A 22643-nucleotide genomic window follows, 5' to 3' on the forward strand; every position below is an offset into this window, starting at 1 on the left:
GAGAAATGGTCACTCAACTTTAACTGTGGAATACTTATGGTCTATAAGAAGAATTAATTAACAGTGCTTAAATATTTTATTTGGTAAACCATCATTAAAATTTCAAATAATCGTCAACTTTTCTACCCGTAACATATCAAGTAAAATATTTATTTACACGATTTTATGAGTTTCCTAATAAGTTTAAGAATGATTTTGTGAGCTTATTCTGTGAGATGAGAAATAATGAATGAAAAAAGGGGAAAAATTTACAGATTGTATAGATAAAAAAATGTATTTGAAATTCCGTTAGACTAACTTCTTTTTGCAATGGTAACGTTCCAGCTCAACATATTATATAACGATAGAGAAAATACAAATGGACAAATTATTTTGCGTTTCAATAAGGTCCATATTGTGTTGAAAAATTCTACATCTCCAAAATCAGTGTTCAATTTATCAACTTTTTTTGAATATCTTCTTTCAAAATAATATTGTATGGTGAGTTTCACTCAATAAACAACTTTCAGAAGTCTTGTAAATATTTAGGCCTTCAAAAACGTTGATCTATTACAACTCACAATAGTAGGCCTAATTAGAATATTGACTCTACTCATTTAGAATAACCTCATATTATTAATCATCCCACTTTCACACAAGCTAGATAAATAAATCTATAGAAGCTTCAAAGTTGGATAACTAAATCTTTAACATGGAATTCCTAATCTTCATAAATGCTTTTTATTGTATTCAGGTACGGTAACTCACATTTAATAATAATTTTCATATACGTCAAGTTCTTTTCATAGCGTAAATTTCAATATTTATTTTCTTGATCATGTGAAATTTAGCATTTTGAAAACGGTTATTCTGTTTATACTGTTCATCATAGAGTAATTATGATAATTATAATCATTTATTGATTAATTTTGGCTCACAACCATTTCATGCATTGGATTTACCTTCTTCAAATAATACGTCTAGTAGCATAGCCACCTCTAATACAAGGCCGCGGCATACGATATTGCAAAGTCGCAGCGTAGGCCTAGAGTCTTATACATGATTGGTGAAAAAGATCAGCTGGTATTATTTTAAATCTTTTTCACCAATCATGTATTAGATTGTAGGCCTACACTGCGACGTTGCAATATCGTAGGCCGCGGCCTTGTATTAGAGGTGGCTATGCTAGTAGACTATAGGCTATTGTAATGAATCACGGTTTATGGAAGCAGATTTTTCTATTATTTTCATCGAAATACCGCGGTAATGAATGATTGATGGATTTCACTTTACAAGAAATACTATTGAAAGTGATTGAATGTGTGTTCTGTTATAGATAAATTTGATTTCAAATCATTCTCCTATTAAACATAGGTGATGTTCCAGATACAAAGTTTCTTTTCAATAAAAATTAGAAGTTTCAGATTTTTCCTCGTATTTTATTAGAAAATTGTATAGGGTAGGTACAATAATATTATATGTCCCATACTGCTTTATAATCCTCTCAATAATTGTCCTGTAAATTTCTAAATTCTGTCCTTTTCAATTGTATACGGTACAATAATATTATATGTCCGAGACTGCATTATGATCCTCTCAATTGTCCTGTAAATTTCCAAATTTTGCTCTTCTCAATTTTCTTATGTAGATTGTAATGTGCTCTAGGATTCATCTCATTTTTTATTAATCAATCATGAACTATTTTACTGCATTATAGAATTTCTGTTCTGCTCAGCAGAAAGATAATAAACCATTGGTTAGTATATGGGAGTATTCACACATTGGAAGACTCACAATATTAAATTAACCATAAATTATTATATGGAAGTATTCACTCACACAATGTATGAACATTCCCATAAGAGCCAATGTGTTTTCAACGTAATTGTTTCTGCTCAGTAGATAAGAAATTCACTAGAAAGCAATGATTGATGATTCAAGCCTGGAAAAATAACAAATAAGATGCTTAACAGTAGCTTTAAGGGCCTTATTTATCAATGAATGCTTATTTTGACTAAGTAAATCTTGATTGCTTAGCAGATTATAGTAGCCTACTTTGTTGTTAGACGACTAGGCCTAAGTCATGCTAGGCTAAAATAATAAACAATGCAAGATCTGACCATTAACAAATACAAAGTCATAAGAAGACAAGAAATGTTATCATTTCTTGAAATATTTTTTAATCCAAGAACAATAATCGATAAAGCTTATATCTATTATAGTAATAGATATCAATAATCAACAAGAATCTTAGAATTAAGCAACTACTAGGCCTATCTCACATCTTGTTGAAAAGTAGTACAATATTCGAAAAATGACATGCAATTTAAAAAGGTCAACTGAAAGTCAAGAATATTGTTTAAATTTTTGAGAAAAAACACTGTTTACTTTCACTAGAAGATGCCTAATATTATTTTAATCAGTAGGCTTATATTTTACAAGTGTAACAACAAATATTTTTACAGCAATTATAAAAAATATCACTGTTCATTATCAAAGTAACTATATTTGCTTCCAATATAATAAACATATATACCTATATAGTGTAAATATAATATATTATGTATTTGAAGAGTAGAAAAATAAAAGTACAACCACTGTTTGATAATTAAGTATTAATTAAATTTTGGTGGTGAATTAGCCCTCGAATTGTTCACTCACAGTAGAAGAATAATCATGAAGTGATTTTATGTTTGATATTATTCCAACAATGATTTCAAATGAATTACATGCTCTATTAAGTTTCATCATTCATTGAAAGTCATATACTTAAAAGTGCATCATTATTGTTATTTTATAAGGGATGGATTCAAGGATCCAAAGGTTCAAAACCCCACACATCAACCGAAGCTTATTGTGTTCCCAAGTAGTAGGCTATGTTACTCAAACCAATACCTGTGTCCTTTACAAGAACCAGGAGTTTTTCCCTATGCTAACACCCCATTCATCACCTGGTTGCAATCCAGTTTGATATGCTTGCCAGTCTCTACAGACTGATTGGTCCTCGTGACCTCAGTGAGTTCCACTCCTGGCCTTCTTTGAAGGTCCTTCCGCTGAGGAAGGGGTTGCCAAGTTGCCACTAGGGCGCCTAGCTATCCTTGACTCAGAATCTTGACCCATATTGGGAGTTTCACCCATCTCTGGTCTCTTGGGGTTTTTCCTTTTTGCCCCTCCGAAAATTTGCAGGGTCAAGAGCCTCACCTCTTCCAAGAAGTTTCACCTGAATGGCCACCCTTCTTTGAGCAGTGGTGAGGTTTGGTCTCTCCAACCACAAACTAGTGACCTACGTGAGTTTCACTCCTGGCCTTTTTGTAGGTCCTTCCGCTGAGGAAGGGGTCGCCAAATTGCCTCTAGGGCGCCTGGCTACCCTTGACTCAGCCTCTTGACCCACGTTTGTGCCTGGAGTTTCACCCATCTCTGGTCTCTTGGGTTTTCCCTTTTTGCCCCTCTTAAACTTTGGACGAAAGCCTCACCTCTCCCAAGAAGATCAGTCTTGCGTGAATGGCTGTCCTTCTTTGTTCTTTGAGAAGTGGTCTGAGAAGCTCATCCTTCCTCTCCAGTTGGAATGATGTGATAGAGCTTACATCATACATGACGTGATCAGTAGCAAAGCCTTCTCAATGTTGATAGCCTCTACATAAGAGTGAAACGGAATTTCCTGTGTTCCTGAAGCACCCATTTCAGATTAGGGAACCTGCCCAGATGGGGCAGATCCCATGAGTTTGAAGGCAAGGCCACTTCTGGAGTTGCCTTGGGGTTTGGTTTGTTCATGTCGTTCCCATGAACAGCTAGGGAAGTTGAGTAAGTGCATCATACAGGACTGCAGTTTCAAAAACCAACACAATGTTAGCACAAAACAGACAGTTCTGTAAGTAAAATGATAAAAATGAAATTGACAATACAATCAGTTGTGTTTCTTAATCAATTGGAAATACATCCAAATCTCCTCATATACTTCTCCATCAATCGTGATGAAATCAAAAACAATAGGTACAGAGATGAACAATTCTAGGATGACAAACTCCATCCACCTTTTTACACACAAAAACAGTGTTAGAATTCAGCTGTTTGGATGGAATTTCAAAGACTTAGAAGAAGGTAGCGGACTTCCGCGCTGACTAGACGAAGTACTGGAACCGCCGCTATTCCTACTGCTAGACAGAGTACGCTCGATATCACCGGTACTGAATCGATGTCTTCTCGAATTGTAGCTGGAGGGCGGAGTCAACGGTTTGGTCAGCCAATCAGGAAGCGGCGTTGGACGAGTGGTGGGGGGAGTGCTTCGTTGATCGTAGGGGTGGGGATATTCAGAACAGTTTATAGGTACAATAGTAGTGGCACACTTTGGATTGTCTTCAGAGCACACCACTGTTTCAGTTGAGGGCACTCTGGATCGCAGGTTTGACCTTGAAGCGTGACCTTGATCTGTTGTACTTGACCTTCGACCTTGATCCATTGACCTTGAGAAGTGAGTGGTGGGGTCAGTTGACCTTGAACTTTGACCTTCATGAATCACACCTGTATTTCCCAGAGGTCTTGGCATCAGCATTTGGCCACATCCACTAAATATTTGGCCAGTATTTGCTATTGACATTATTTGACCTTGACTATAACTACGTCCCTTCCTTGCTTGTGGCATTTGATTATAACCCTGACTAATATTCCCTTCTATCCTCTGACCTTGTCCACAATTTTCAGTCGGCCTCATAACCATTTGACCTTGGCTATAACCTAGATAACTATCATCAGCTGGTCTAACAATGACTTGGTCTCCACTATCACCTCTCAAATTTGAATGACCTTGAAAACTATCATCAGCTGATCTCACAACCATTCGACCTTGGAAACTATCATCAGCTGATCTCACAACCATTTGACCTTGGTCACAACCTTCACTAGCACCTCTCAAACAAAACTGCCCTTGGTCTGCAGTCTCCGCAAACCTCAAAACCACCTGACTGCACTTGTAGACCAGTTCCGGGTCCAAGCCCAACCAGACCAAGGTCATGCGCGGGTTCAAGGTCACAAACAGGCGTATCAACTCAACCAGATCGTCGGTCTGCGTCTCACAGTCGATGAGGGTGGGTTGGTAGGAGTCGTCCTGGGAGTCCCAGCAGAACATCTCGGGGGGATGGGAGGAGCTGCGTGGTAGCATGCCTGCGTTGTTGACCCGGGGGAGGTTGGGGTTGGAGTGGGCAGGGAGGGGGAAGGGGTAGCGACTAGTTACTACTGTGTTGCTGGTGGTGGCCAGCTCCTGGAGGGCTTGAATGGCATTCTGAACCTGGAAAAGACAGAAAAAGTAGAATATGAATGACATTGACTATGTAATGCACTTAAGTATACCATATACCATAGAGAAACAATAGCATTAGAAGAGTATAGCAAAGACGATCTCTATGAGTATACTATTTACTATACGCTAGAATAAAACAAACAAGTTTTTCTCTGACGGTAGCCTATACATTAGATCTATCATATATGAATGTATTTTCAACGAAAGTATACAGCTCTTTAATTGTTCTATTATTTGAATGTATTTTTGAACGAACGTATCGAGTTCTTACTTTTGACTTCACGTTTGAGTCTTTGTCAGTTTGTGTTGTTTTTGTGGACTTGTTTGTCTGTTCGACAATAACGTTTAAATTAATGCTCTCATCAATCAAATTCAATTTTTTATTATTATTCTACAAAGGCGACTTTCTAGAAGTATTTTAAGCCTAGGTGATGATGATGAGATGAATGATAATACAATGAAGGTAGAGTATATTCATCAAATACTCCTCTAATCATTATCCATTATACAGATTGAGTTCGTTGGCAAACGAAATTCACTCACTCCTTCGTCCTTTTTGAGGATATAATGGGATAACATTGAAAGTGCTGTCACAAAGTGTTTTGTGACGAAGGCCTATACTGACAGTGCATGAGATAAAAATCTAGATAAATCAGTATGCAATAATTAATAACTGCAACCAATGTACCTGGAATACATTTGTATTACATGCATAACAGCAAATCATTAAAGAATTTTCTCCCACAAAATATTCAACAGCCTACTCAAAGATATACTAGAATGATTATACTAATTCAATCAGTATCATGAAAAAGAAATAAAGTAAAATAATTTACTGATAATATAATAATAACAGGTACATTCACTGCAAAATATTCAACAGCCTACTCAAAGATATACTAGAATGATTATACTAATTTAATCAGTATCATGAAAAATAAATAAAGTAAAATAATTTACTAATAATATAATAATAACAGGTACATTTACTGCAACTATTTCTCTTGATTTTTCACTGCTCTCAATAGAACAATTGATAGAATATCAGCGGCATTTTGAATAAGTTTTTCTTTTTTGTTCAAGATTACGTCCCAAGGACTCCCGTTATATAGTATAAGACAAGTCAGGTCAATAATTTTACATAATCAACACTAAGTTTACATAACACCTGCATAGTTCTCTTCCTGTATCCAGTAAATTACACAAAACCTCTATGAGAAAAATAAGAATCTTCCTTTTAGAAAGTAGAATTGTAACTCAAAGTTTGAAACGGATTATTACCTCTTGGCTAAGTGTTGCCACATGATGATGCAACGACGTGACCTGATTATCAAGACGGTCCACGTTGCTTTTAGCGTGGTCAGCTTCTCTCAGCTTCTCTTGTCGTAGACGTTCAATCCTGCAATAAATTGGTAAAATATAGGTTGAAAAAATTTGTTTGTTTGATTTTTTAAAGAAATCACTAATCAGCATGATACCCTCGCATCAGCTCGAAAATACAAGATCGCACCAACCGCTCACTGCCCCAGCGCAGAACTCTAGTCTAGGCAACTAACAGTCTCATTACTTGCTGGTGCGCACTTCCAGCGAGCAGCAACTTCTCAATCAGCTGACTCTCACTCGCTGGAGACCCTGTTATTATAAGCGGGCTCCTTCAGCGAGACAAGTCAGTTCTTCCCCTGGCGAACCAGTTGGACCTCAGAGTGGAGGTACCCGAATGGTGATTGCTCCCTCTTACTTGTGGTGAGCTGGTGGAAGGAACGGGTCATTTCAGAAACAACATACGGTAAGTCATTTTTTGGTCAAAATTGGTTTAATGCAGAATCTTATTCTTTGAAGGTAAATACAAAGTTCTCCTGAGAAACCACATAAGTCAGGCTTGTAATCTAACCTATTGTTCTGAACAAAGCTCAGGCTAGAGCTACCAGAGGACTGTAATTTACTATTTAAATAATCAAATACAAACAAGGGGCAAAATTTAATCTTCAATTTGAGCCAGGTTATTTGTACAGTTAAACTCTGCATTAATGAACAATAAAAAAGAGCAAAAACTCACCAAATTTATTCCAATCTTGACTACTTGCCCTTCGAAGCCTTTATTAGGTGTTTTGGTCAGGTTCAGGGTGGGATGAAATTTGGGAAGATAGGTTCTTGCTTCCGGGCTGCCTTTTCGCATTCAACTTGCAGGCTATGCACTGTGTTTTGAACAAAGCTCAAACTGGATTCTTTATAAATTCAAATCCGATTCAAATTAATTCAATTCAATACTATTTACACTGTTATATTCATAATTCACACACACGACACTCAAACAATTATTTACAAGAAATTTCTGATCGAAATTACATGACAAACACAATTTTGGTCTTGCAACAAGATGGGCTGACGAAACAAAACAGACGACTTACAAAGAAATTGACAAAGCCAAAGCAGCAGGACGGTCTGCGCCGGCGCAAACACAAGCCTGCTATTGGCAGAACTGCAGTCTGGCATTCTGGCGCTACAATTCGAGTTCTCTGGCCAGAACACCTATATAGAAAAGCCTGACTTATTTGGTTTCTCAGGAGAACTTTGTATTTACCTTCAAAGAATAAGATTCTGCATTAAACCAATTTTAACCAAAAAATGACTTTTGTTGTTTCTGAAATGACCTGTTGTAAATAGGGCCAAACCGAGTTGAAGCATAACTTGTGTTTTCCTCTCCTTCCTAATCTGTCACATATGCCAAAACGAACCGGAGCTTACACTCCGGTCAGCGACGCCGAACCCAGAGGCACAGCTGCACTGGTGACAGGATCCAAGGGTGACAAGGAAGCTGAAGGAAGTCTCCAACGGCTCCACGAGGTGGTACGGTACCTAGTGAGGCACACCCGGCAAATCGCGGAAGGGTACCTAACTTAGGGGCATCACGGCCTAAAGACCGTTTGGCGGAACCTATGAGAAACTAGTAACTAGAAACTAGTGTAGCTAGTGTGGGACCTCCCCAGCCGGTGCCGAAGTTCTGACGGCCTATGACTCGGCCAACCCGGGAAGACCCGGGAAGTGTTGGACGGGGAAGCCGTTGCTGGACCTGCTGATAACCAGAGGAAGAGGCCGACCTAGCGTATTGGAAGACCGATTTCGAACATGTCTTCAGTGGCGTCCCAGTCATCCCGATCCGTAGCCCAGTGAAGAGGACAACGCAGCCAGTTCCCTGGAGGCTGCTGCCACTAGATCTGCCGTCCCCACCCCCGGCTATCCCTCCGGAAACACCCTCTGCCTTCTCATCCTCTCCAACTATAGACATAGTCGCCACTACCTCCCCCCTGGTCCTTTCCAGGGCCACATAATTATACACACATTTATATACACATTCATCCCCAGGAACAGGCTCCCCGTAGGCATTCCTATCACTGGAATACGAGAAGATCCATCACTCTCCCGCCACTAGCTCGGCCAATATGTATCGTCCCCACAGCACACGATAACAAGCATTTGAATAAATCAATTTATCATTAATTTTCATCTGTAGAAAATATAATTCCTAAAAGTTATAATGGGATTATTCATACACATACGGCTAGGTTGATTAGGAATAGTCCAATTAGAAAAAGGTAGGAATCATTAGTAGAAGGTAGGAATTCATTGATTGGATGTTGAGCATTGATATTCGTAATATTGTCAAGTGTCTTAGCCAAAACTCTACAATCAAATTATTTTAGCAAATAGTTGGGATTTTGATTTTTTGAATTGAAGAAAGATCTTGAGTTTACTCTTATTTTAGTAACAATGGTGTAAACTTTTCTGAGATTGATTTAATTGAATTGAAGTTTTATATTTTTATTTTCACTGTTCACTGTCACTGTTGTGTAAGAATCTAGCTCAAGAGTATTGAGAACTAATTCCAATAGGTACTAAAAATTTTAATTAAGGATATTTTAGTGAGTTTGAACAACTGTACCTTGAGTTGAACTTGGCATGGCGGGGACTGATGTTGGACTGATGCAGGGGAGATTTGTGGGGCGAGAGGGGGGATGTCTCCCCCTCCTCAGGAACATTTTCATCGTCCTCACTGATAGAAGGCAGAGTCAAAGATGGCACACCGTTCACCTCTGACTCTTGCTGCAAAAATTAAGTTCAAAATAATAATAAATTCTCTGGTTGAGGGTACAACACGATCAGAGGAGTTTATTCAAAATATAGACATGATTACAAAAACATATAAGCTACAATTATTTACAAAGTATTAATACAATATTGATTGATTATTTGCTGATTTTAATTTTCTTCCCCCTTAGTATTATAAATGTTTTTATGTGTCTAAAATTTCTACATCATAGGTTATAAATTTTCTTTTTCAAATTTGTTTTTATAAATGTTGTTTCATGAACTTCTGATGGCTCCCAAGATATGTATAATCTTCATTATAATTTTTACATCTTAAATAATGGCAAAATTAGTGGCATCCCGACACATATTCATGAACAGGGTGCTCTGAAAAAAGGTGACCATAAGTCAGGGCGTGATTCCTCACATCAAAAGAAGAATAAAAGTTCCAATTAATATAGGAGAATGCTTGGTTACCAAGCTGTGGTAGTTGTGGAAGATCTGGTCTGAATTTCAGTTCCCCTGCTGAAACGAAGCCCTACGGGTATTTGTTGGCTGTTAATTAAGATGTACAATTTAGCGTACTTTATGTAAAATGAACTGAAAAATTGAATAAACCCGTTTCCAAATATCTGTAGCTACAGTAATTTTCAAGATATGTGACAAAATATGCAAAACTTGGCCCCGAAAAACAAGTTCCTTCAAGGTTTCTGGAGCAGATTTACCACGTTAAATCTATATAAAAGCGAAATGGCACTCACTCACTGACTGACTGACTGACTCACTGACTCACTCGCAGAACTAAAAATCTACCGGACCATAAACGTTCAAATTTGGTAGGTATGTTCAGTTGGCCTTTTAGAGGCGCACTAAGAACGGATTTGGAAAAATTTTCAAAGATACGCCCAAAATCTGCGTTTTTCCAGCGTTTCTTAGCGCTTTCTCAGTTTATCGAGAACAAATGAACAGAAAATGTTCAAATTAAGTACAGAAGCTCAGCTGGGGTGTAGTAATGTTGTGTTAGAAGGAATTTCAAATAACGCCAAAGATACGTCCAAAATTAGCGTTCTCTCAGTCCTTTCATCAAGTAATAGACAGAAAATGTTAAAATTTGGTACAGAGGTTTAGCTAGGGTCTAAAAATTTTGGAATGAGGTGACTTTAATATTTCATCAAAGATACGCCCAAAATCAGCGTTTTTCCAACGTTTTTCTCAGATTTTCTGCGTTTTCTCACCTTTTCCAATAATTGATGGAAATATATTTTAAAAAATTCAGTACACAGGTTTAGCTGAGGTGGAAGAATTTTGTTCGCCAAAGATACGCCAATATAGTAAAAGGTTTTTTACCAGCGTTTTTCTACGTTTTCTCAAATTTTCGAGATGAAATTGACATAAAACGTTCACATTCGGTACAGAGGTTCCGCTGAGGTTTACATGCAGGCGAGCGAAGCGAGCCTGCTGATCTCATTTTTGGACGATCCAGTTGGGGGTCCAGGGGGCGGAGCCCCCTAACTAGACGGATATGGCGAGCGAAGCGAGCCTGACGGCTAGTGTACAATAGACACAAAATACTTTTTCACAGAACTTAAGAAGTATGAAGTATAATAAATTGTACATCTTAATTAACAGGCAACAAATACCCGTAGGGCTTCGTTCCTGCAGGGGAACTGAAATTCAGACCAGATCTTCCAGTTTGTACAACTTGGTAACCAATAGCATTTTCGGACCTATTTAAATTGGAACTTCTTTCTTTTGATGTGAGGAACCACGCCCTGACTTATGGGCACCTTTCTTCAGAACACTCTGTATATGAATATGTGTCGGGATGCCACTAATTTTGCCATTGTTTAAGATGTAAAAATTATAATGAAGATACATACATCTTGCGTGTCATTGGAAGTTCATGAAAACAAAATCTCTATACACAAATTTAAAAAAGGAAATTGATCACCTATGATGTAGAAATTTTACACATAAAAACATTTATAATACTAATGGGGAAAAAATCGTTTAAATGAAGAAAATAAGAATGAAAGAATATGGAGAAATTTTTTATAGAACTAAACTTAATCGATCTCCATAATTGATTCTATTATCCAGGAGCCACTTTTTTGTTTTCGATTTGAATGAAATGGAACTGTTTCTTTATTAATGGTTATTGGCAGTTTATTTAAAATGTTTGGTCCTAAATATGGGGCTGACCTCTGAGCAGCTGATGTTGTCATCCTGGGAATTGCCAAGTCCATGTTCCTTCTGCGTGTTCCTTGCGGGTGATTCAGATTGATGGGTTCTTTTTGGTCAATGTTAGAAGTCTGTGAATGTAAATCTGTCTGATGCTGAGGACGCTGAGCTCCGAGTATAGTAGTACTGAAGGGAAGAGTGGATGTTTGCGTCATATTATCCTCAAAATCAGCTTCTGAACCTTGAAGATAGGATCGATGTGGGAGAAATTTGTAGCTCCCCAGGCCAAAATGCCATATCGACAAGTGCTATGGACTCGACTATTGCATAATAAACATTTTTTATCATGTCTGTTGATAGTAGGCTATTGTAGCTGTTTGAGTTGGATGAATTTGTAAATAACTTTCTAATTTTAGCTGTTGGATGTAAGATGTGTTTATCCCAGCGAAGTAATTCATTTTTTATGACTCCTAAATATATTATATTTCAAGAAACTCAACAAAAACTTTGAACAAACTCAACAAAAGCTTTCAACAAACTCAACAAAAACTTTCAACAAAATCAACAAACATTTCCGAAGTAAAGAAATAAAAACACCCATATATCGTCAAATTCTACAGTTTTATTTGGTACAGGACCGCATGGTTTCGTGGCCACACAGGTCACATTTTCAAGCTGACTGAAAATTTTATTTCATAATGGAACGGTTCTACAACATCGACAGTGACTCAGTCGAATTTCCGAAGTACCTCATTTTTATTATTAGAATACTGTAGTGTAATAAATATGAAGTCACAACAACTTGATAACTTGGTTGGCGAGTATTAAAGTAATAAGATAATTCTTAAATTTCATAGATAGAGTAGAAGATGTCTCACAATTCAGCTACTCTGCTTATTACTGCAAAAGTTGATCGTTGAAATCGACAATATACGAATAGAACTAGTGTCCTTTGGAAAATTGTACTCCTTACATCAATTAGTTGTATATTACATTTTAAATTAAATAAAAGACCAAGAAATTGTCAAAAGTCCTTGTCAATTGTGATTTTTGACAATTTCTTAGTCTTTTATTCAATATGAATAATCACCACAATATCAAATTCTCAAGTACACAAAAAGTATATTACATTTCTTAGAGGTTTACATCCGATTACGTTTTGTAAAGAACAAGTGAACCTTCTACTTAATCTATAGAGAGGTGCACGTTATAATTTACTTAACGGCAGTATTTGATAAACATTGGTGTTGCTATCCTTGTCTATCAATCGACAGAGCAGATAGTGCCATCCTTTTCTACCTCGCAACGTTGCTAAATAGTTTTTAACAATTTAGAAATATAATTAATCGAAAAATATTGAATCTCAATCATGAATATTTAATATCAATTCATTAAAATATCTTCTTGATGAATAAAATATAATTGATTATTTTAAACAAAAATAAATAGTTAATATTACATCAGATATTACATAGACCTACCGGTATTAGGTATTGAAACTACATACAAGCGGTATTAACTTTACAACAATCATAATATTAATGGGACCACAGAGTAATGAACAACGCTTCTTTTTTGTTTCTTATTGTAAAGCCCCACTCGAATCATCTCGGTTGTTCATTATATTTATTTGAAGTTACCTAAATTATTATTGAATAGTTATATAAATAATTGAGAATAATTATTGGAGAGTGCTTTTTTATCTAATAAAGTTCAATTTGAAATCAACTTTACAACAATCATCATTTAAGTAAATTGGACCAAGGAGTAATGAACAACGTTTCTTTTTTCATGTTTTTATTGTAAAGCCCCACTCGGATCATCTCTGAGCTCATCATATTTATTTGATACTAACTGGCCCGGCGAACTTCGTACCGCCAAGCATCTCATGTAAAACTTTAGCTGGATGCACACCTGAGGAGGCGCGATGCGGCATTTTGCATCCAGGTGCTTCTTGCTTATATTGGTTTGAATGGAAGAATTCACACACACACACACTGAATCGGGCATGGCGTAGAACGGTGTGATAAGGCAATCTCCATAAGATCAACACGTTGTATCACCAGGCCGCGCCTCCTCAGGTGTGCTTAGCCTTAGCTGAAACTGATGCACTATATTTTTATGAAAATTATCCAACAATCAGTATTAACTTTTATATCTCAATATGGACTTCCTATGTGCTTAGTTAGTTGTGCAGCAGTTTGTATTTTTAATTATAGTTGAATGCAGCTTGCTGAGAAATTGAAGGATATATCTCCTTGCTGCTGATTTTCCTGTGCATATTCTAAAATCACAGCATTTCGACCCAAGTTTGGATGTCGTTTATACCGCGGCATTATTATTAAAATTAGAATTAAAATTTTGTAAATCAGTGGAAAGTAAATAGAAAATCAAATCTAGCGACGGCTGTTGGATGACGCAATGATTATAACAGCTGATTTTTATTTCTGTGCGTGGCCAGCTCACAAATCTTCTCCCATAAGGATTACATGTAAGCTTTGAAGGACCGTAGGAAAGAGTCCTGAAGTCGGATCATAAATTTGATAGGCCATAAATCTGGCCCTGAACATAACGAACACAACTAAAAAGAATCATCAAATTCGGTGCATACATAAAAAAGTTATTGAATGTCAAAATTTGAGGCTCGATTTTTATTATTTATATAGATGTTTGGTCAGCTCACAAATTTTCTCCTATAAGGATTACATTTAAACTTTGAAGGACCGTAGGAAAGAGTCCTGAAGTCGGATAATAAATTTGATAGGCCATAAACCTGGTCCTGAACATAACGAACACAAATAAAAAAAATCATCAAATTCGGTGCACTTATAAAAAAGTTATTGAATGTCAAAATTTGAGGCTCGATTTTTATTTATAAAGATTACTTGAATGATTGAGTAGCGAGTGTTTTTTATCCAATAAATTTCAATTTGAAATTTGAATTTCTTTCTATTTTGTGTGATTGGACTTACCTCAGCCTCATATCCTTCCCTGAGGTTATAGGTGAGGTCATGCTGAATGTCGTGAGCGAATTGTTGCTGGTACTCAGGGTACAGCCTCAACACCTCAACGAGGCCCTGAATGTTGATGCATTTGAGGTCACAGTAGGTGAGCGCCTTCACGTCGCAACTGGATTTGGTGACCACGTCGAGGGGGGAGCCTCCCCCTGCCCCTCCAGCCCCCGTACAAGCACCCCCGTTAGCGCTGACCACCCCCAAACCTCCCCCGCCACCCTGCAGGTAGCCGCTTATGTCGCAGCCGACTAGGTCGCCTTTACCTGTAATCAAACATAATAGAAGAGGGTTGAGAAAAGGATTTTTCAGAGCCACGTATGTTCGTAAATGTTTTAATTAGTTTATAAATAAATGTAATGTATTTTCCAAATTCGATCAATCAATTTATTGAAATCAACACAAAAACACACTGAAATAATCAAAATACATAAAAAATACAATCAGGCTAGGCAATCAACGTAAATGTAGAATAGTAAATCTCTTTCAATGAAATTCCCATATTAGTTAAGTTCTATTAATATATATTAATGGAAATCAATGAATAAATCTAGCGATGATAGTAAATACTGCTCCTATGGATAGAACATAGTAAAAATGGGCTACTACATAATAAGTATCACACAAAGTTGCATGCTTGATTGATTGTTCCATTACTACAGATTTAACGCAGCAATATGGGTATAGATTGAATCACGGGAACTCGTAGAAATAGAAACGGTCTACTCAGCAGTTTTTTGCGGCAGACCAATGTGCCGTTGTGTACGGTAATTACATCCAAGTGTGGTTGCGGTTCCGTATTTTGCAATAGATTAGGCTACTCATCTCTTTTTCTCTCAAATTCTAACTTTCTTATGAATAAAGATAGAAAGATTCTAATTTCGGATTCGGATCCAAATAAGCTTTCTACATGCGTGAGTTGGGTTTCCGAAAATACCCCAAAATTCTATTTATTTGACTGTAATCACTGGTTAATGAACGGTTCAATTCTAGCTTAAATAAATAGAAATACACAAAATTAAGGGAGTTTTAGTCACTTTTATATTTTTAATGTAATTTGACTGAAATCACTGGTTAATGAACGGTTCAATTCTAGCTTATATTAATAGAAATACAAAAAATTAAGGGAGTTTTAGTCACTTTTATATACTTCTATAGTGTACAAGGTCCTTAGAGCTTTATTGTAAGTTGGTGTCTACGATGTCATTGCAACCACTCTCATGCAGTTTGCGCCTAAATGGAAACTATATAGACAAAAAGTTCGTAGCTCTATCGCTCAACGTGATAACACAGCTCACCATGTTGTTATGATATTGGAAATTGCCAAAATGGAATCCAGGCTTTACTATTACAAAATAAGTCTTACCCAATATGGCGACGACCATTCCATTCTGCACGACTTCCATGGATCCATTGCACAGGTAATAGATGGAGCTGAGGGCGTCACCCTTGTGAATCAGATATTCGCCCGGCGCACAGAAGTTGGTGCGAATATGCAGTGATAGCAGTTTCAGGCAGCCTTGAATCAAACAAATAAATCACTAAACAGATACGCTTCGATTTCATGACTTGATCTTTTAACTCATATTTTTAGATTGGAACAAGCTAGAAAAGGTATCTCAACTTGGATGATATACAACACTATGAATTGATACATTTCAAGGATTCAATGATTAATTTTCATAACTGAGATTGAGTATTTTGTTGATATTTCTCCATGTTGAAAAACGATTTGGCAACGTTGCGGAGCTAGAAAAAGATAGCACTATCTGCTTCGTTAAATAGACAAGGATAACAGAAACAATGTTATGGTGTCATTCATTCACATTATAAATGATCAATTATATTTCATCCATTAAGACCATATATTTTCAATTTATTATTTCATAACAAAGTTTATTATTTTGAATCGAATGATGAGCAATGATAGCAACACCAATGTTAATCAAATACTGCCATTGTAACGTGGACCTCACCATAGTTAGGATTAGTGAAAATGGGTTGGGGAGAAGTTAGTTTTCGTTCTCCGTACCATTTAAATAACAGAATTATCTATGAATGAACTTGAATGAATTTTTCAATATGGTACCTTGCGATGCAGCCTCGAAAATTGGCAACTGCAGTATCTCCCGGTGCAGATGCATTGACACGTCACCACGGAGCTCTTCGGGAAACTCTTTTAGCGTCTGCAAACAAAAACAGAATTAAAGATACATTTACCTGGTGAATAGGTTTAATATGGCCCAACCCATTAGGTCGAGCACTCGATAAAATTCAGATTAGACTCATCATGTTTTCCACTCCACGGAAATCTTTAGTAAAAGGCCAAAGATTTATTCGACTTTCAAGTGGAATCAGAGCTGGTGAATATAATACTTAATTTTATATTGTCTCTTTGTTATCTCTATTCCTTAAAGGTTTACATTCGATTAAGTCTTGTAAAGAACAAGCAAACCTTCCACTTAGTCTATAGAGAGGTCCATTTATAGAATTTAATTATATATATTAATTTGAGATATAATTATTATTGATCATAACCAAGAATCAACAATCAATATAATATCAGACAGACTATATCAGGATTGCTTGAATCACAGCTGTCTACTATATAGATGGCGGTGGAGAAATAATACATGACAACTATGCCGTCCTATCATTTTCACCGACTTTATAACGTGAGTCTCACGAGTTGATGACCTCATCCTTTTGACACATATAATCTCTGATAGTTATTTAATTTAATTTTTTTTCAATATCCGATATTCCAGCTATCTACCATATGGAAGGTGGTGGAATAGTTATTTGTGCAACTAGTGCGCAAAGTGTCAGTTTGCTGCACGGAAAGAAACGTTTACGCCCGAGCCGTAGGCGAGGGCGGAATGGTTTCTTGAGTGCAGCAGAGGAACTTTGCGCACGTATTTCACATTAAGTTTTTCCTAGAGTTACCATTGAATATGAAAAGTGGGTAATTATGGGTAAAATTGCCTGAAATCCATCAAATGTTTTTCTGTGTAATTTTATTATTGATAAAAACCTTAATTTATTGTCAGATTGAGTAAAAATGTTGTCCTTGGTTATAATATATAATAGTAATAATTAGCGCGTTGTGCTTGGTTGCACCTCTGCTCACTATAGCAGCCACAGCAGTCACTGTTACCAACTTCATTTTCATTTTGCTGCACTGTTGCTCCATATAACCTACCAAGTATTTTGCGTTGCCATGTTGCAAATCTGGAGTGCAGAAAAATTTTTCCCGCACTAGAGCGGAAAAGTGATTCTTTGCGTTCTGTAATCAGTGCAGCAATGGCCACTTTTCAACGTAACTGTAGGAAAAAGGAATAGTCTACTTGGCAGCTATGCATCCACTGACATTTCCACTGACTTTATAAAGTAAAATATCGGGGCACCGAGCTTCGCTAGTTATTTATTTACAACTACTGAGAAAACAGAACACAATTTTGTTTTCAATGATTGGGAAAGGACTAACAGGCACAGCCCGAAACTGTTTCTTCCCCGAATTTTGATTTAGGCCTATACACTATAAATAGTCTAAAAAGTAGATTATGTTCCATACACTTGAATTCAGGTTCAATTTTCAGTCCAAATATTTAAAAACAAAAAAGTTCTAATTTATATTACTTAAATTACCAAATTGAATAACAAAATAATTCTTATTAATCACTTAAAACTGTCAAATAATGAATATAACTTTGAAAATTATGATTTATACTCTAGTTTAGAATGATTATTTTGATCAAGTCGATTAGAATTTATCGATATTTCTTGCTGATTGATTACACAGCTGGAAATAATCCTGTTTCTCCCACACACGCATCCTCCTGTTTCAACAGACGACGAAATTATCATCTATTTTTCCAAGGATGAATAACTGTTATCCTTTTCATGTCCTTCAGCGAGACCTATAGTGCCATCTTTATATCATAAACCTACTATGTTCCAAATTTCGTGAAAATGGTTAGAGCCGTTTTCGAGATCCGTTGAACATAAATAACCAGATATAAAAATATGGACAGATATACAGAATTTGCTCGCTTAATATAATAGGATATAGAATTACTTTATTGTAGACTATAGTATAACTTACATAGAATAATTGATAATTCCATCATAGAGCAGATATACACGAGGCGTTTTTTCAGACGAGTCGGCACAGTACAACAGGACAGGAAGTGCTACGATTGGCTGATTCTTGATAGACCAACCTTGATAACAATCCTGTCAAATCCTGCCGACTCGCCTGAAATAAGGTCTCTTGTGTTCAATTATTTATCGAATGAATGAAATGAAATTTAGAAATCATCATGTCTTTATTCACCGGACAGACGATACACGATAGACATACTACAGACAGACGCAGGACAGACGTTAGACAGACGACAGGTAGACGTCAGGCAGACTACTGACAGCCAACAGACGACTGACTAGAGACAGACGACAGACAGACGACAGACACACACCTGCATACGTCAGACCTACCTCTCTCACCTCGTGAATATCAATGCCGTGGTTGAGCGACCACATGGTCTGGAAGTAGTCCTGCATCCTCTGCTTCAACTCCTTGGGGATCTGGTGCAGGGTGAGGAAGTCCTTCAGGTCGCGCCATTTTGTCTGGTAGAGTGAGCGACGCGAGTACATGCGCTGGATTATGGCTGTCACGTTGCCAAACACCACTGCGTGCATTAGGGCTGTGAAATGAAATAAAATTTGGGGTTACATCACAAAAATTTCAGGTTTTCATGTCAGATATTCAACATTTTTAAACTCATTTTTCAGATAAAACATCTACATGTTTGGGGATCTAGATGTAGAACTCATTCAATCTATCAGGAAATTAAACATCCAAGTACCCTTTTTAAAAACTTCTATTCACAACATGTTTCAACGTATTAATGGCATTATCAAGTGGCTTTCTTACTTACTGAGTGGACTCACTTGATAATGCCATTAATATGTACAAAAGATATGTTTTTACAGTTTGCTGGAGTTTTTCTCATTACACAGTGTGAGAAATGAACAAAGTGAAATTATAATAATTAATATGATGTGTCATCTTCATTTTTCACTCCAAATATTCACGGACATCTGATGACCTGACAAATTGTATGATTCTCTTATGTAACTGATAAATGCGAAACATTGAATGTAAAATGTACATGCATGAATAATACTTATTATTATTATATTCCCTTTTGTCACGCAAGTGCGGATAGTTTATGCGAAAAGGGGCAAAATTTATGCAACCTCTTGGCATTATTTTGTATTATTGATAAAGTATTTCACCAAGCATTATAAAAATTATTATGTTGAAAGATGTTTTTAAAAAGGGTACTAATGTTCAATTCCCTGAAAAATAAGGGTAGCCCTTAACCTCAATCATCATCATCATCATCATCCATCATGGACTAGGCTTGTAAAGCCTGTTCCGGTGTCCACCGCTTCCTCGGTCTTCCGACGTCTCTTTTCCCATCCAACTGCAACTTCCAAGCTTGTAGTGGAAGACGAGTTGGTGGCATACGGCGCAGGTGATTTGTCCACTTCAATCTATATTTTTTATTATTTCTGTTAGTGGTTGCACATTGCACTGACTTCAAATTGTTTCATTTCTTATGTGGTAACGTCTCTTGAGTGTCCTTGAGAGTCAATTCATTCTAGAATATTGAAGAGACTTGAAATATTGTCAAAAATCCACTCTATTTTGATAAAAATTAATATTTTACAGGAGCAAGCTTTCGTGTGTGCTCACACATCATGAACTGTAACTTTTTAATGGATTTTTGAAAATATTTTAAGTCTCTTCAATTATGGGAAAGTTACACAAAATAAATATTCATGCCACAAACTTAATTAATTCATTCTATTTTATGCTAGAAATGAATATTATCGATGATTTTCAATCAGTTTCTACCAACCTCCAATCAACATAGTGATGATGCTGAATATCTTTTCTGCACTGGTATTGGCCGAGACATTTCCGAAGCCGACACTGGTCAGACTGGAGCAGGTGAAGTAGAGTGCTGTGATGTACGCCTCTGAATGGGACACATTGCCTATGTCCACTTTCAGTTTCTCGGCCAGAGTGTGAATCCAGCCTGCAAAAAAAGAATAGAATGAGTAAATTCGTATGGCTTTTGTTGGTGGGGAATCCCTTGCGGGAAGGTCCCACCGCCTGAATATATAATTTAAGCCGTCAATGGGCCTTACGACTGTCATACTTCAGCCGGGACCGACAGTTTGACGTGTCCATCCGATAACACGGGAGTGATCTGGTTAAAAAACGTTTGGTATTAAGAGGGTTTGAACCCGGGATCTCTATGCTGCTACGCAAGCACTCTATCCACTAGACCACGGATCACTCCAGAATAAAATAGTATGACTGCCTTTATTTTTGACCTAGGAGGGCAAAGTCAGGGCGCAGTCGGCCCTCTCTTACACTTGGCCCTCAAAAACAGAGAAAACTTGAGGAAAATCGACAAGGTGCTATCGAAAGTAATTTACAAAACTCAAGTTGATAATCGATTTAGCTTAACAGTGAGTTCATCCTGGAAACCAGAGAAAACTTGAGGAGAATAGATAACGAATAGATTGATTGCTTATATGCCAATCTTCTACATTGATGAAGAATTTTACAAGAGGGACCATTTAGACATCGTTTGGCCCCCTGTCCACCAATTTTGTCTGGTAGAGTGAGCGACGCGAGTACATGCGCTGGATTATGGCTGTCACGTTGCCAAACACCACTGCGTGCATTAGGGCTGTGAAATGAAATAAAATTTGGGGTTACATCACAAAAATTTCAGGTTTTCATGTCAGATATTCAACATTTTTAAACTCATTTTTCAGATAAAACATCTACATGTTTGGGGATCTAGATGTAGAACTCATTCAATCTATCAGGAAATTAAACATCCAAGTACCCTTTTTAAAAACTTCTATTCACAACATGTTTCAACGTATTAATGGCATTATCAAGTGGCTTTCTTACTTACTGAGTGGACTCACTTGATAATGCCATTAATATGTACAAAAGATATGTTTTTACAGTTTGCTGGAGTTTTTCTCATTACACAGTGTGAGAAATGAACAAAGTGAAATTATAATAATTAATATGATGTGTCATCTTCATTTTTCACTCCAAATATTCACGGACATCTGATGACCTGACAAATTGTATGATTCTCTTATGTAACTGATAAATGCGAAACATTGAATGTAAAATGTACATGCATGAATAATACTTATTATTATTAATATTCCCTTTTGTCACGCAAGTGCGGATAGTTTATGCGAAAAGGGGCAAAATTTATGCAACCTCTTGGCATTATTTTGTATTATTGATAAAGTATTTCACCAAGCATTATAAAAATTATTATGTTGAAAGATGTTTTTAAAAAGGGTACTAATGTTCAATTCCCTGAAAAATAAGGGTAGCCCTTAACCTCAATCATCATCATCATCATCATCCATCATGGACTAGGCTTGTAAAGCCTGTTCCGGTGTCCACCGCTTCCTCGGTCTTCCGACGTCTCTTTTCCCATCCAACTGCAACTTCCAAGCTTGTAGTGGAAGACGAGTTGGTGGCATACGGCGCAGGTGATTTGTCCACTTCAATCTATATTTTTTATTATTTCTGTTAGTGGTTGCACATTGCACTGACTTCAAATTGTTTCATTTCTTATGTGGTAACGTCTCTTGAGTGTCCTTGAGAGTCAATTCATTCTAGAATATTGAAGAGACTTGAAATATTGTCAAAAATCCACAAGGTGCTATCGAAAGTAATTTACAAAACTCAAGTTGATAATCGATTTAGCTTAACAGTGAGTTCATCCTGGAAACCAGAGAAAACTTGAGGAGAATAGATAACGAATAGATTGATTGCTTATATGCCAATCTTCTACATTGATGAAGAATTTTACAAGAGGGACCATTTAGACATCGTTTGGCCCCCTGTCCACCAATTTTGGGGCAACAGGCAGAAACTGGATGACTTGAAGGACTACATCTACGCCACGGTTCCCAACTGGAAAATCGGCGAAAATTCGGAAACCCTGACAGCTGTCATGGCTGAACTGACG

At 36.9% G+C, this 22643-nt stretch overlaps 1 protein-coding gene and 1 non-coding gene across 5 annotated transcripts in view; both read right to left on the bottom strand.

Moving 5' to 3' along the window:
* Positions 1-3344: 3344 nt before the first annotated feature.
* Positions 3345-22643, bottom strand: part of LOC111053224 (potassium voltage-gated channel subfamily H member 8) — a 322102-nt gene continuing 302803 nt past the window's right edge. For all 4 annotated transcript variants that reach the window (XM_039436822.1, XM_039436819.1, XM_039436820.1 and 1 more), the window contains 8 exons: positions 20481-20660; positions 19048-19256; positions 16640-16736; positions 15917-16069; positions 14512-14816; positions 9213-9373; positions 6554-6671; positions 3345-5260 (listed from right to left, as the gene is read on the bottom strand). In XM_039436822.1, coding sequence (XP_039292756.1) covers positions 4040-5260; positions 6554-6671; positions 9213-9373; positions 14512-14816; positions 15917-16069; positions 16640-16736; positions 19048-19256; positions 20481-20660 — 2444 coding nt within the window. In that variant the 3' untranslated portion in view covers positions 3345-4039. The remainder of the gene's footprint in view (positions 5261-6553; positions 6672-9212; positions 9374-14511; positions 14817-15916; positions 16070-16639; positions 16737-19047; positions 19257-20480; positions 20661-22643) is intronic.
* On the bottom strand, positions 16792-16913 carry LOC120353460. The gene has a single exon (XR_005572417.1). It is a non-coding gene; the product is annotated as a U5 spliceosomal RNA (small nuclear RNA).

The sequence above is a fragment of the Nilaparvata lugens genome, chromosome 10 (assembly GCF_014356525.2).
Source record: "Nilaparvata lugens isolate BPH chromosome 10, ASM1435652v1, whole genome shotgun sequence".
NCBI lineage: Eukaryota > Metazoa > Arthropoda > Insecta > Hemiptera > Delphacidae > Nilaparvata > Nilaparvata lugens.